At 33.2% G+C, this 17,380-nt stretch overlaps 1 protein-coding gene across 1 annotated transcript in view; it reads right to left on the bottom strand.

The window, feature by feature from the left end:
- Positions 1–17,380, bottom strand: part of LOC149568204 (protein MET1, chloroplastic-like) — a 118,003-nt gene that overhangs the window by 56,951 nt on the left and 43,672 nt on the right. Inside the window, exon 3 of the mRNA XM_089821210.1 lies at positions 286–377. Coding sequence (XP_089677336.1) covers positions 286–377 — 92 coding nt within the window. The remainder of the gene's footprint in view (positions 1–285; positions 378–17,380) is intronic.

A 17,380-nucleotide genomic window follows, 5' to 3' on the forward strand; every position in this document is an offset into this window, starting at 1 on the left:
CTCAGAGAAAGTACTACCAGAACCTTTCACAAAACCAATTTTTTTACAATTCCAAAGACTTTGAATAGCTAGTTTGACTGGATTCCCCTCGACCCACAATTAATGCAAGATAAATTCCACTTATCTGTATTACCCTTACCAAGTACAGCTGTTGAGAAAATAAGGGAAATCTAGATAATGCCATTTGCTTTCTTCTGATGTCATTAGGAACAATACTTTTTTCTGTTTACTCTTGGTATTCCAGTAAGTAAATAGAAAAGTAAACAATAGAATCATATCACTTACTTGAATTTCCCTCACTTTATCACTCACAACACCTGAGTTCCTCTCTGCTCTTATTATGTCTTTTTCATTAACAGCAGTATCTACAAGTTTTCCTGGTCACAAAGAGCAACTTAAAGAATGGAAAGAATCAGTCGATTAACCAAAATCTCCAAAAGGAGAAAAACGATTAGTGAGTAAAGTTCTGCACATAAAGAGGAATGGCTGTCATATTTCTCCACATAACCAAGCCACATTTAAAAAATCATTTGCAACAAGAAATGAAGTAATCAAGAGACAATTTGTACATTAAAATAGATCAGAGGTCTGTGACTTCCCAGAAGTGCCTTGTGATATTCAGTTAAAAAAGGTTGGAGAACCAATGAATCTTCTCAAAGGCAATTTAACTAGCCATAGTGATTGAAACCAATGCTTAAATAAAGCAGTTAATAATTGGTCAAATTCTACTTATATTAAAATTTCCTAATCACAAAAATGTGCCCTGAGCCTTACAGAACAAATTATACATGTTTGTTTCAAGTCCAAACTAGAAAATACAATTGAATGTCTGCCTTGAAGAGATAATGTGTATTTAGGATCACCAAACATAAATCCATGCTGACTAGCTAATGTGACAGACCACTGATCAATGGGTTCTGCACACATAAAATGAGAGAAATCCAACAATTTCAAGTACAATGTTCTACAATGAGCACAAAGAGATGCACATATTACAAGAGATAAGAAATCAAAGAGACCATTTTCATTTAAGTTAAAAAAAATTAATAAGGATATTTAGGAATTTATAGCATACATCATTGCAGTCAAAAAAGCACTTGGAAGTGGGATAGATTCAAGTAACTGTGAAATTTCCGCATCCACCAAGCTTTTGTGATTCACCGAAAGGCAATATTCTGTTTTGAAATGAGCACAATATTTTCTTATGAAATGACCACAATATTCTCATATGAAATAAGCATTATCATACAAATGCTTTGCTTAATGTAGCTATTGTGGTTAACACATGGAACCTATCTTGTTGATCGTTCACATAACAATGCCAGAAAAGCAGTATATCAATTATTGCTTAATGATGTTGATGAATATGTGATGTTAAAGTCTAGTTAAAATATTACATTTAAGAGTTTTAATTATTATCAAGTCAAGTTTTGCACCCTGCTTGTAAACTGTGCTGGTTTTCACAGTCCATTTTCATATGTTAGAAATTTGGTGGGGGGGTCAAAGATATACATAACCTAATATGTATCATTTATACCATATTTCTCCACTAACTCTCCTTCATATTTTTCATGTGGACGGGCACTGTTTCTCTAACTGTAACGTTGAGCATTATAATAGCGTTGACCATATTTTTTCGCTGATGGTCACTGTTTCTCTAACTGCAATGCTAGCTTTCTCTAACTGCAATGCTAGCATTCTAACTGAAAGGTTGGTGGCACCAGTGTAAAATCCTCAAGCAGGAACAAATACAAGCAAGCAACACCAAAGATTACATGGAATTTACCTCGATACATCAATAAACAAGGCCTGGATCTATGACATACCAATCGACATTGATGCTGAATTGAATCCGCTAAATAGAAAATGCATGGGCGGCAATGGGAAGTCCACCATTTTGTCCCTCCTGTTAGTTTTTTAGCCCATATAGAAACTTGAATACAAGTTTAGTGCGAATGTGTTGGAAGTGGCTCAAGTGATCTGAATTATTCTGTTTTGCATTTCACTTTAAGGATTAATGGAATAGTTTTTTATTTAGCTTATTAAGTCTAATAAAGTATATATAGTATAGATGAACCATAATGACTTATGCTTATCTTCCAAATCATCTCTTGTAAGAGATAAGGATGTCTTTTGGAAGATAAGATTTCTAGCTGAGTAGTTTAGACAAAAGAGAAAGATAAAACAATAAAATGTACAAGAACAAAATATTATATGTCGGTTTCCGTGCAGCTGAATGCTGAACAGCATGTAGAGGTTTATTTGTAAGAAAAGGAATGAAATGCTGTTTCAAAGGTAGAATTATCTATGTGTTTATTTTATGCTCCCATATTTCAAAGTTTCAACTGTTGTGTGATTGATACATTGAAAACTGAACACAGCATGTAGAGGTATATTTTGAATAAATGATTATGAGACAAAAGACAAAGGTGGACTTGCATAGCTTCACCCTCTTTTAATACTTCCTAAAACAATTTAGGAAAAATCACTTATTTGAAAGCTACATAAATCTAATTCAGGGAAAAAAATGGAATCTTCATTCTAACACTTGACTTAAAAAGCATACCATACTGAAGGCAAGGTACAAAAAATTGCAGTCTTTCCCAACAATTCTAAAACAGCAAACTGTAGCAGCTATACTAACTCAAAATACAGCTCCAAAATGATCAATTTTGTGGTTGTTGGAAACATCTCTAAACCTATTATTTAATCACACAAAAGAACTTGAAATCCAACCCTCTAAAAGAAATTTATTTCCTTTACAAGAGATAGTTTGTTTTCTTCCCTTAAAAGCCACCTCTAATAGTATTTGTCTATATTACCAGGTTCATCCCTGTAACCTTCTTGGTTTGAGTACAATCTGTTTTTGGTTCGGATTTTCATTTGATGTGGCAGGGGTGGGGGTAGGATTTTGTTTTTTGTCTGTGGGTTTGTTCCAAGTGAGTTTAGGAGGACCTGAAACAAATTTTTGACTTTTTCCTGACATCATGTCACACGGATTGCTGATTTTATGAAATTTGACAAACCTTTTGGAAAGGTAAATAAATCATTCAAGTTTATCCATGTCTTGCATGCGATAGGAGAAGGAATAATTGCCGATAAAATTTATTGGAAGCTATCTATAGTGTCCCCTAATAGGAGGCTGTCAAGATTAACATACATTTTATGCCTCCAGATCCCTTCAATTCAAGAAAGCAATGCATAGTTCATTAAACATTGGGTAGTTAGCATATCTAAGCTCCGATTCCTTACTTCTCTTCTAAACTCAACTCTAAGGAGATTGTAGATTTACTTGTCGCAGGTTCCCTCAAGGCATTGGGACCCTGTCCCTATCCTCTCTTAGGATCTCCCTACCTTCTTTGGATTGACTCGCTTTTCCCTCCACAATACTAGCATATCCTCGAGGGGCTATAGCGAGTGATTAAAGAAGAGGCTATATATACGAAATATACATTAATATCTAATGTATTACCAATGTATACTCAAATGTATAAAACATAACGTACATATAATTGTGGTTTTATTTGTGATTTTTTGTTACTATTTTATATATATAATACCAATTCCATTGTTATTAATATATATAGAAATATATATGTTTACGCATTTATGCTCTTAACATTGCTGCTTATTAATGTAAGGCCCCTCCCCTAGTACCTTATTATAAACCTTAATAACGTGAATAAGGTTAGATCTAGGAGAAATAAAGGAGATAAGATGTTGTGTTTTGTCTCTTGTGAATGTTAGACTGTTACCGCACACCTTATGATAGAATGATGGTAAGGTGGTCTTGGAATCTAAGTATGCGTTGATTTATAATGAACCAGAATCTTATTAAGACGGATGTATATTGTAGTCATTGTTGTGCTAAGTATCATGTTCAAATTACATTAGGTTGATAAGTTACGACCATATAGAATAAAGACTTGAGGTGCCATAACTTAGAAAACTATGTCGATGGGTCCCTGATATTCGATGGCCTATTAGGATAATTAAATTGGATGGCTAGTATGGAAAGATGAATTAACACCGCCCTTGTGAGTACTAATAATAATTATAGACAGAAATTGTTATCAATTTAGATAAGCCTTACTCGGTAGAGCTCGACATGATGTAAATATATTAAGTTAGTTTGTCACAATGAATGATGATTAAGATGTAGATATAATATATTGACTAACAGATATAATGGGTTTATCTAATGACTGATTTTAAACCTATGCATACATGATTATGAAAACATCCCAATTCCCTGACATTAGTGATTTTTGAGACATAAGCCTTATCATGTAATATCTCATAATGATAACGAGCTAGTGTTAGTAATCAAACTATATTTAATTGGATCAAGTATACTATGTTGTGTTGATTCCATTTTGGTGGTTTCAACCTAAGTTAAGTAATCGGAACTAATTTTCATGATGGCTGATTAAGCAATATAGATCCAACATTTCATCATTTGGATAGGAAATGGATTAGGATGTGGTTCAGAATGTTTGTTGGATCATTTGATTAGAAAATTAATGTTGATATGCAGATTCTAACATTTTAATGTTTCAAAAACTTTACATGAAAATGATTGAGAAATAAAAAGTTGATCATGACAATTGAGAATGTTAAAATTGATTTTTGATGATTTATGATTAAATGTGATGTGCAGATTTTGATATCCTAACATTTTGAAGGTCTTATTTGAAATGATTTAAGTAAAGGAATTCCATTGAATTATGTTAATATGGATTACTTAACATTTAAATTCAAATGCATTTATGATATGTGTTTTATATGACCCCCTTGGACTACTGATGCTCGAGTTTAATGGGCAAGAAGTGGAACCATGGAAATTTTGGGGGGAAACAAGTTCCAAACCTATGTGAACGTGATTTAACCAAGGCGAATCTTTGGAAGATTCAAAAGCCTCGTTGTGTAAGTATTTTGTTTCGTAAATGTAAGTTTGCTTGTATGTGAAAAATTTGTAATCATAAAGATGCATTAAGGACATGTCATGGAGATGTGGAATGTGTTTTTTTTTTTTGGTGTCACTTGACACTTGTGGATTTTGTGTAATGACATGTCATCTAGGGTTTTGGTCATGGTGGCATTTTACCCTAAAACTAATTACTTTGCTAATGAATAATTAAACCCACTTGACAAGGGGCAGGATGGGTCACAATCAAAGGAAATTCGAAATTTGACTTGACTAGGGTTTTGAGGGGTCATTAGGTGGTCCCAAAGTGTTTGTTATGTGAAAATAAGTTGCCCATATGATAGTAGAACATGTTAGGGACCTAATTTTGACCATACTAGTGCCTAGGCAGCCTAGGGGGGCCCTCTACCCATGCATTCTTCCATCAATTCGAAATTGAAGTTGTCACGTGTTTTCTCAAATGTTTCCACTAAGTCAAATATAGCAAATTTAGAGGGAGACAAGTTTGTAAGAGGAAGTGGCTTGGTGTCTTTTCTAAAATAGTTAGTGGGAAGGCCTTATTAGAGAGTCTGGGACAAATTAGTGGGGTGTTCACCCACTCTCTAAGTTTAGAGACAGTTAGCACTTAGAGGGAGACTAAGGGAGCTCTACATCAACTATCATTGCCTTTAGCTTGAACCAAGGTTGGTGCTCAATCATGACATTTTATTTTAGTATTGCATAATGAATCTGCAAGTATGCAATGTTGTTATGGAGTCAAGGAATGTTATTGTAATCTTTGTGTTGTGTTGTGAATGTGCAATGAATTTCATGTATTGTCTTGGTTTTCTTCCTCGCTCTCTCTGTTTTGTTTTGAATGTTGAATTTGTTCGTGGGTGTGAAGACTTCACTCACCCTTGGGAGGGAAGAGAAGCCTTCGGTGAAGGGGTTAGTTGGGCTCAACATTGAAGTTGAGAGATTTTTCTCTTGGAGAGGGTTTTGTTGTTCATGTAGTATGGGCTCCATGGAAGCCATATGCCTTGTTTGATAGCCTTGAAGAGGCATTTGTATTATGGGAGGTATAAGTGTATTGATGTAAAGAAGAGGATGTATTTGATAGCCTTGAAGAGGCATTATGCAATTGCAAATGTATATGCGTATATGGATATGGCATTCTCCTCTTTGGAGAGCCCACCTTCACCCATTGTTTCATGATTCCAATGGAGAATCATTGTGTCAAACCTTGGAAGGGCGTGTTATGTGTTGTGTTGTATGGTTTCATGCATTGCATGTGTGTATCCCATTTGGACTTGTTTCCCCTGCTTGGTGGGTGGCTTCTTAAAAGCCTAGGATGGGAGGTGAGCCTCCATGGTTCTTGTTTGAAATATTGTGCAGGTTTTGTGCTCTTGGATCCAAGAAGAAACTAGGGTTGATCCCTTGTCTTGTGCAGCAAAAAGGGTGTACCTTCGTGAAATGTGGGGAGAAGACTTCCTTCATGTCTTGGAGCAATGTATTTGTAGGATAAATCATAATATCCCCAATGTTGTCTGGTAAAGCCCAAGTCCCATTGTTGCTTGAAGTATCGTGTTGTAGAAAAGAAGACCTCCATTGTGTACATTACTGTGAGGAAAATGGATTCATGAATAAAAATAAACAAGATGGGAACATAAGTATGTGACATTGCAATGCAAGATACAATAATATGATTGTAGATGTAATGAAGAAAAAGAAATATTTCTTTTGTTATCATATCAGTTGTAATAGAAAATAAGAGAGGTTCCTTTAATAGACATATAGGTTAACACTTAAGAGATGTATAGGGGGATCATTGAATTAATGTAAGGGAATGGTTTTCAAAGGATTCATTTTTGCAATGAAACTACATTATGCATCCATTCAATCAGAATCATCATCTAAATGATAGGATGAATGAATCCATTAGTTCATTGATTCAGTTTTGAATGTTCTTCTTGAGTTGAGCATTTTCCTATAAAGGATTCAAATATTTCACTAAGTTAGATTGTTACATTAGAATGTGAAGACTACTTCTTGGTTAGCCCAAAAAAAAAATTTTAAAATAATAATAATAAGCAATCCAATTGACAACATAGAGTAAATTTCCATAATAAATTACATGCTGTAGGTGCACTTTCACCTCTCTGGATTTTGTATGGGGAAGGCAATTAAATCTCCTCCCAATTCAGACAAATATTTTAATCCCTTACCATCTCCCCTACAGAGTTCCCATAAAATAGACTTCCTGATCATAAGTACAGACTTATGTAAATAAAAGAAAGGACTATTTCTTGTTTTATATTATTACACAACAAATTATCACTTTATTACCATTAAAACAAAGGGGGAGCTAAGTGAATGTATACTGAAACATCTTTTTATCTTGAAACACATATAACAAAAAAAAAGCAATCAAGTAAGCTATATAGGCTAGGCCTTAGTCGACCAGCCCACTTCAAAGGTTGGTACCCCACCTTTACACATGATAAGACTCTTCCCCACCTTGGAAAAAGAGCACCCACTTACCTAGGTGTATGGTCTTGGAAGTAGAAGTATAGAAAACAAACAAATTTTATGGAAGCCTTACCTTGTCACACCATGAAATGTCCCCTCCCTCTTTGCATGGAGTTTGACGCCCAAGGGGGACCACTAGGAAGGACGCGTCCTCCCCCACCTCACATGCCACACGTGGGCTAGAAAACCACGCCTTGGAGTGGAGGGAAGTAGGGATAGGTAAGTAAAAAGTTAGTTTGAAAAAAAAGATATCATAATAGAAAGTCATTTTGTTGATTTATTGTGTTTGACTACTTTGACATGGATAAAAGTTGTAATTGGAAGTGGTTAGTGGTTAGAGGTTAGAATAGTTAGAGGGTAGGATTAATAATTGGAAAATACATTTGTATATATTTGTGTCTTGTCATGGGTAGGATGTCCTATGAAATAGTAGTATAGTTTAATTACTTTTATTGTTTTGAGCATAAATCTTAAGAGTGATAAGTAGTAGTGGCTAGTCAACAATTAGGTACGATTGGTTAATATATGATATTAATAGTTTAGGTTAGCATATAGTGATAGTTTATAAATGGATATTGCAAAACATTATACATAGTGTGAATAGTTTTTTTCTAAGATGTATATATATTACATTATGTTAGTTACTTCAAGAGATATACAATTATATATTTCAGGCTTAAAGGAGTAGGTTATAGACATATGCCATATAGTTGATATATCAACACCTAACCTTTATATAATTAATCCATTTTACTCAACACATTAAAATAGATAACATTTTGGAATCTATATAGGTCATTTAATGCATTTTGATACATATTATATATTAGTTTTAATATAGTTTAGATCCTTATTTGTGAAAATAGGATAAATATTCAAATGAGATATATTGTTAAGGACTAAAACGGGAATTGTCTAGTTGCTAGATTATTAGTGGTGAATAACATGTATTTCAGGAAGTAAATTATAATAGTACTCATTATGAAAGTTAGTTATCTAATGTTTTATAGGCAAGGGTAAGTAGGGGCAAGCAGCCTATATAGGCATGACTATAGAAATGCAAACATAGATACAAGTGGTCAGATGCCCTGATCAATAGGATATGGGAAAAGCTAGTAATTAGATAAATTAAATAGTGAGTCGTAGGAAGGAATAATTATTTATCTGATTCATGTAACATAATGTTCAAGTCCTAAGACCACTTCAGTTAGAAAATGGATAGTATGTAGTAACCCAATAAATACGACTGTTAGGTATCATGTACTCTTGGTCAATCACTGACCTTGTTGATGATGTATAGTCCTGGTGAGAGATTCTTAATTGTTATTAATATTAGATAAAATTAATTAATTAATTAATTAAAAAAAATTTAGCTGTGTTTTTGCCCTGTAGGTTTTGGGCATGACAATTAATAATGTGCATATATATATATATATATATGATTCTGATTTCATTCTATTCGCATAAAAATATAAATATATGATTCTGATTTCATTCTATTCGCATAAATATATAAATATATATATATATATATATATATATATATATATGATTCTGATTTCATTCTATTCGCATAAAATATATAAATTAGACTATATATGGTTCCTTGTTCCTTTATCTATATATATAAATCACACATTATGTATATGTATATTCACATATGAAATATAACATACCTATATAACTTTATTATTACTTTATTTATATAAGAAAATTTGATGACCTCATCATTATATAGATACACACATGGTGATGGAGCCAAAATTTTAGATGCTCCATTTATGGACATTTTCCTATCCTTTCCACAATTTATGTCATGTCTATTGATCACTTGCTCGATCATTCACATTTCTATAGTTTTGGTCTTCTTGAAGTATCACAAGTGGCTGAATTTGAGCAAGCAACATAATGTTGACAACTAGCCATATTAAGTTGACTCAACATGAAAAGTTTATTGCTCTCAAATTAATCTATTAGAAGCCTGTAAACTCAATATCTTGGCATCAGAAAAGGGACTTATTTGCCATAATTTCACCAGATGCTAATACCAGGGTGGTATTTATTCACTAAACTATCTAAGCAGCAAATTCAAAGCCCTTTTAAAAGATGGCACAATCAGAATATTGGGGTAGTCAAGAATCTATTTTGGTTATCAGATTGGCACTGTATGAAGGATTGCTGATTGATTCAGTCTCCTATTATCGCCATTTGAGAAAAGATGTTGGAGACTTAACATAAATTGTCCTTGATGGATTATATAGGATTATCATTTCATCTAATCAGCATGCCATAGTGGGGCAATTATCATCAAGAAAGATAGTGAACAGAGTTAAGTATGTTGTCACAGTGATGTTGAGGGAAATAACATATTACAGTAAGTCCTTCTGTATACAGAGATTACAATGTGCACAGGTTCAAATACAAAAGCAAAGTGAGAAGAAGAATGATAAAGACTACATATATATGATGTTTCAATATATATGTATACAATCTAGTAAGACTAAATATATAATCAGGTGCAACATTAAATGTCAAATGATAAAAATAGAAATATGCATGGAGAGATTGAACATATGTTAATGTTGCGGTAATTATCATTCATGGAACTGTCAACATTCTTGACCATAAAAGTGATCTGCATAAGAAGCAATGTACAGTGTAGCAATCAATGATAAATTGAAAAGAAGCTGCTGGAAATTGTTATCAAGATGAAGTATATATATAGTTACAGAATATATCAACTAAAGGCTAATAAGCATCAGGTCTGTGCAAAGTAAATACAGTTGTGGTGCTGCCTGATCCGCACCAGAGAAAATCATTGATTCCAGAATTAGAGAGTCTCATTGAATTTGATAATTCTAGAAGAAGATTGGCGTCTTCAAATAAGGGCAAAAATAAGATGCACACATGATTGTAATCAAGAGAATAGCCTTTTGCATCCACAACAATGGGGAGCTTGTGCATCCATAATCGAATCTTTGCTTACATGAAGATCTTCAGACCTGGAGCCATTTCTAATCACTAAAATTTGTATTTGAAAATGTGAAGCAATATTTGGAAATGATGGAAACTCGCCATGGAAAATGATTGTAGGAGACACGACAGGTTGGGTTGCAAAAGCCTTTAGGAGTCATGTCTGAAGTGGAATAAGCAGTCAAGATAGTTGTTGGAATTGATGGCAAGTTATACTTGTTGCAATACCTCATAGTAGAAGCGCATGGAAACCGAGAAGGAGCATTCCAAGTCAAGTGACCCCTGGGTGTTACCCGGAAAATGAATATATGGAGATCAAATATATTATCGTGACCTCTTGAGCAGAAGATTTTGTATTAACAATCATAAATCATTAATAGATCATTAAAATCTTACGTTGTTTCTTGTCTTTTGCAGGTATGAATGGATATCTGGAGAGAAAGATGAAATTGATTCTCAGGCATGGAGTTTGAAAGCCTTCTCTGCACCAAGGATGAGGAGAATCTAAAGGGTCCAGGTTTCTCGAAGTTAACGATAGCAAAAATAATCACGCCGCCATTTGAAGCCTCCTAAATTTGAATCATTATTTGCTATCTAAATAGCAACTAAATGCTATCTTAGTATGGGGAAGATGTAAAACCGACCAATGCTTCCAGATAATTACATGCTAAGCGGTCAAAATATATTTTGTTAATGGGCAGTTGTGACTATATTAAGAAATTTGAAGTGGTGTGATGCTTCAGATTTGGTTTTGATACCTTTCCAATACTTATAAATAGAGATGTAAAACATAATGGAGAAGACAATTCACATTTATTTTAAAATTTTACATATCCTATGCACACTTTGACATATTATATTTTTTCATTGGTAAAGGAATGAGCGATTGAACAAAGCTCGTGGATTTGAATTATTGGGTAAATTTTATGCGTTCCGGATAAATTTGCAGTAGATGGATCATTCGTAAGGAGTTCTATGTGCAAATTTATTTTCGGCACAATCTGTAAGCATGTCTATTTTATTTATTTGCATTAGGGTTTTAAATATTATTAAGTTGCGTCCTTTATAATTATTTTTTTAATTCTATAAATGTTTTAATGTTTGAACAAGTGGACTGGGTCATCATTGCATTTTAAACTTGATAAACATAGATATTGTGAAATATTTAATTGTTTCTCTATTTATGTCTAGTTTGTCTCCATATCACAGGAGTTAAAGTGCATCCTAGACTAGTTTAAAATTGTGTTTATATAATGGATCCATCGGGTCTGAATTGTTCAAATTGTTTATAGTTTGAATACATTGAACTTTATAAAGTTGTACGTGTCAACTTATAATATTGACTCTATTTGCCCATTTAATTAAGCACTGATCTTTATATTACTCTTGATTCATAATCCATATGCTGGCAATAATTTCATTTCTTTCCTTTGAAGAATTAATATATTCATTTGTTCCATTAATCTATAATTATTCTTTATTTAAAACATTATCACATTTTTTTATTAATTCATAATTTTCAAGTTTAAAGTTTTTCTATAATTCTTGCCATTAGGAAAACTTCCAATACAATCGCATTCTAATCAATCTGCTATAAAAGTCTTGGATTTAAGTGTTTTGATCCAAAATCAGGTACACCCACCTTGGTTTTGTAGAGCCAAAAGTGCAAGGAACTCAAACCACACTGTTCAATTCCATCAAGTTGGCCATTACCAGTCGAATATCCCAGCATCGAGCAGACAAGGCTTATAGGATTCCAATCTACGGTTTTGGGACCCAACACATGGATCCCTTGCCTGGAATAGAAATGAGGTATAATACATAGTATTTAACTTCATAGACAATTCAGAACATACCATTTTGTTAGCAACAATGAGCATCAATATATTTTCTTTTGAATCTCTGGTTTCTTTATCAGAATCAATAATTCCCTGACCACCTCAAACTATATCCTATTTTTAATTGATTATATATTGAAGGGGACACATTCTTTCCAAACTTTGCCTTTTCTTATAAACAATTTGATATGCTAACCACTGCCTTTATATATTTGGTATATCAATTTTTGCCTAACTTCTTACCTAAATGCACCTTTATAAACTTGTTTTGCATACGAAATATGAACCGCCACTTAAGCTTGTTTTTCTCTTTAATATTATTTTGACTTTTCTTTTGGCAAATAGACACTTAGCAACATTCTTACCGCCTCAATCTATATCCTATTTTTAATTGAATCCCGTTCAATTTATATATTGAAGGGGACACGTTCTTTCCAAATTGTGCCTCTTATTATAAACAATTTGATTTGCCAACTGCTGCCTTTATATATTTAGTGTATCAATTTTTGTCTAACTTCTTACCCAAATGAACCTTTATAAACTTGTTTTGCAAACGTGATATGAACCACCACTTAAGCTTGTTTTTATCTTTAATATTAGTTTGACTTTTCTTTTGGTAAATCGCTGCTCAGTAACATTCTTACCTTGTTTATTATCTTATTAACTATTATTGATTTGTCAAGTTGCTGTTTACACTACAAATAACAGTGGATAAATGGTTCATTTTCTTATGGTTCTTGTACAGTATTTTTGCTTGATCTTAGCTACTTATAATATATTATATTATGAAATCATATTTACTATTAAATCTTATTTCAAGAAAGCACCTAATTTCATTCAATTTTTTTATATATATAACTTTTTTACACATTCACCGATAAAATATAGTTTACATATATTTATTTTGAATGGTCATCTTTAAATTTATATTTTTGTTCAATATATATAGATGCCTTATGTTCTTTATACAGTTTATTATTTTAATGTATATGTAAAATTAAGAGACTAAGCTTAACTCTAAAATGTTTATTTGGTTTTTAATATTAACATCTCCCTTTACTCTAGCTTATTTGATTTTGAGAAGTTTATTTATTTTTATTTAATTTTTAAATATATTTAATTGGTTTTTGAATGTAAGTTATTATTATAGTCCCATTATAATTATTATTAAATATTTTTATGCTTAACTTATATCAATGCATCTTTGATATTTCTTATATACGCAATAATTTGATTTCATATATTATAATATTATTATTTTTAAATATTATATATATGTGATTTGTAGGGACAAACACAATCCCAAAAAAAATTGGCTGGACCTGCGAACCAGTGACTTATGCACTTGTTCATGAAAGACTATGAGAAGAAAGCAATTAAACAAGAGGTGGTAAAAGAGATATAGATGATGCAAATGTATATTGGCATCATAGAAAAGACCACATTAATGATTTCACCAAGCACAAAAATAATATTTCACAAAATATGAAATTCACAACTGCATTAGCAAAAGATGGGTGTATTCTCACTCTGTTCTAGATAGAAGAAAAATGTGCCTTCAACACTAGTCTATGGTCGAAAGAAGACACACAACCCTCTACAAGTGAATTCACTCCCATCACCGTTCAGCACCAAAAGCTGTATATTAGAGACATTGATTACCAGATCCTTAGGGGGATTAAATGATAATTAGTTTAACCAGAAAGAGGCTACCTAATGAGAGTCCAATTGAAAAATCATAACAGATACACAAAAAATATTAACAAACCATTTCATAATGGAATCAGACAATTCTCTTTCTTCATTTTCTTGTTAGAAAAATGTAAACACAACAGGTTTATAGAAAGAAGACATGCAGCCCTTTACAGTTGAGCTGACTCCCAGCATCACTCAGCACCAAAGTATGTTGTATTAGAAAAATTGACTATCAAATACTCAAAGATATCAATTAATAATAATATTAATTAGAAAGATGGTACCTAGTGAGAGTTTAAAGAAAGAAGGGTTATGAAAACAAACAAATTAACAAAGAAGGAAGCTACACCAAGAGAGAGAAAAGAGGAATATAAATAAAAGATCTTTTTGTCTTATATAAAGAACACAATGAGTTGAAGCTCAAAAATACCAAAAAAAAATAAAGAAAAGGAATTGGAATCACATTTTTGCTATCAAAATTCTAGGAAAAAAGCTGAGATCCATGAACAGAAAATGTGACCTAAGAAAAATAGTGTTGTGTACATGATAAACTACTTGTAAGGAAATATAGATCAACGAAACTGGTACATATTCTAGATTACAATTAAGAAACACTACAGCGAAATTTAAAAAGATAGGTTAAAAAAATTGTCCTTGGCAGAAATATTTGCATAATAAGATAAACATCTTAGCAAAAACTTAACGAGGATCAAGCTAAGGGAGCTTGTAAAAACCCTTTGTAAGAATTTTAAGGCCTTGTCATGTTCCTCTTGCAGCTTGTGGCTTGTATAATTAGTTTCCTGTAAGCTATTGTTTTTCAGTTGTTTGCGAGGCTGCTGATTGGCTGTGATCTTTTTTGGGGTGATAGCGAATCCAGAAATCAAAAGTGAGCCCCAAGATTTTGTATATCACAAGTAAGGTTTCCTATAGCATTTCGATTTGTTCTACACACATGGGGCTTTTTCACCAAGCAAAAAAAATTTACGCTTTTTAATATAAATGACCCTTTGAAATGACAAGGGAAGTTATCGGTATTAGCCTCTTTGATTAAAAAGAGATATCTATAAAGAGTGACTTCAAGATCTTTAAGTTTAAAAAGGGGGTAAATAAGGAAACTATATCATTTGTACTTAATTTTGCCTTTAGTAAACAGTAATATAAATAAGCTATGTTACCTCAAGTTTGACGGCAGGGGACAACAGGGCGGGTTTCCAAGACGGTAAAAACATTTGCCGATTTTGGGAACAAGGGGGACAACAAATAGGGACGGCTATATAAATATAGGGAAATTTTAATATGTACACTTAAATTCGCAAATAAACATGTTATTCATATGAAAGTAAGCACAAAGCATGTCATTTAAACATTAAACATACATCATTTGAATGCCATCTAGGATAGGAAATAATACCAATTCAGTACTCAATATGTATTGAAATTTAACTCTGGTCTATTATGCATTCATAAAATTAAAAACAGTTTCGATTGTCAATATGTGAACAAAAATATAAGTTTAGCAGTGAACAATATCATAGAAATCTGAAAATCTAAATATGTCCAAAGGTTAGAGGGTTGCCATAAAGTTCCATCGTCGTGTTCAAATTCAACATACAAAATATAGAAAAATGAAGCAGACTACTGCTCCTATTTTGCTTATGCCACCATGGCATCAAAATTAGAGTCCTTATCCTCCCTATCATACTCTATAGGAAGCGTAGTCTCATCCAATGGAACCCCAACCATCCTGGTGTTGTCTCATCCTCATCTATCTGGGCCAAATCCTTAGGATCAACATCCCACCACAAAGCTACAATCTTCCTATACTTTGAAGTTTGATGATCCGCAAGTCGAGGAGCACAATGCACTACAACTAGCTTCTCCGCTCGTCTAAAGGTAAGTATATTACTCTTGACGGAATATATAAATGAATATGTCAACCAATTCCTCTCTGCAGTTAAGGAACTAGCAACCTGTGCAAGAAGGCGAGTGGCAAGTATTTTCAATTCTGGTGTATCTCCCCTATGCCAAGTCCACAATCCAATAAGATCTCTCTATGCCAAAGCCACTCTATCCAACCTCGCTTGTGGCTTACTCAAGTTTGGACCGCGAAGATTGGTGAAATCAAGGAATTGTGCATGGAGAGTAGAAGCCTCTTGAACTGAATACATCTTATCAATTGCTTTTGTGAAGACATCCAATACCTCGGAATCATCACATCAGAGGCCCCTTCCATCCAACTCTACATACCATATGGGTAATAGAGCAAAGGCTGCCATATGAAGCGGATTTTCATTATGTTCCACCTCCGTGTCACAAGAGGCCTAAGATGCTCCTCATAAAGATCTCTCTGCCAAAACCACTCTATCCAACCTCGCTTGTGGCTTACTCAAGTTTGGGCCACGAAGATTGGTGAAGTCAAGGAATTGTACATGGAGAGTAGAAGCCTCTTGAGCTGAATACATCTTATCAATGGCTTTTGTGAAGACATCCAATACCTCGGGATCATCACATTGGAGGCCGCTTCCATCCAACTCTACATACCACCTGGGTAACTAGGTAATAGAGCAAAGGCTGCCATATGAAGCGGATTTTCATTATGTTCCACCTCTGCGTCACAATAGGCCTAAGATGCTCCTCATAAAACCCCAATCTAGGAAAGTCAATATCAGCATATCTAATGACATCTACAATGGGTGTTGTGACAGAGCAAATATATTTGCAAGATGCAAACAAAAATTAAAATCAAAATCAGAAACTTTAAGTTAGTGTGAAAATCAGCAAGCAATATACTAACATTTAATTTAAAAATCAGCAACTTACTTTATTATGGAACAACAATTGTCATCAAGGATCCTTTGATTCACCAATTGTCCTTCAGAGAAGCTATAATTGGACCAACATGTCCACTCTGGATTCACCATCATCAATTGGAGGGCCTCGTGCACCTCAACCATCCTTTCCATTAGACGAAGTATGTGCAATACTTTTAGAGAAAATCAAAATTAAAAATTAAAATAAAGTTAAACGTTAAACACATCACATGTAAGTTTGTAAGTTTGTAACAATTATCAATGATTAAAAAATTCAAATTCAAATAAATAAAGTAAACCAAACCATAATTAAAATTAGCATACCTTGTCTCCGTTGGTTCAAAAAACTCCTTAGAGGACCTCAATATAGCAAGTGAAGTGTGGTGGTTACATATAAACATTTGCACTTCTCTAGCATCTAACACCACCTGTTTCACCTATTCAATCTTCCCTATGTCATTCAATGCATGAACACAAGGAGTCCAAACCATGTGCATATAAGCACCCTCTACCATCAAACCAATTGATTTGCACAAACATGTAGGATTTGTGATCCCCTGTACTACATTAGTCAAGGAAACCTCCTCTATGACATCCCTCAAAATGGTGAACTAGAACTTTGCATCCTT

The sequence above is a fragment of the Cupressus sempervirens genome, chromosome 3 (genome assembly GCF_028749045.1).
Source record: "Cupressus sempervirens isolate cs-2001-9-10 chromosome 3, ASM2874904v1, whole genome shotgun sequence".
In the NCBI taxonomy this organism is placed as follows: domain Eukaryota; kingdom Viridiplantae; phylum Streptophyta; class Pinopsida; order Cupressales; family Cupressaceae; genus Cupressus; species Cupressus sempervirens.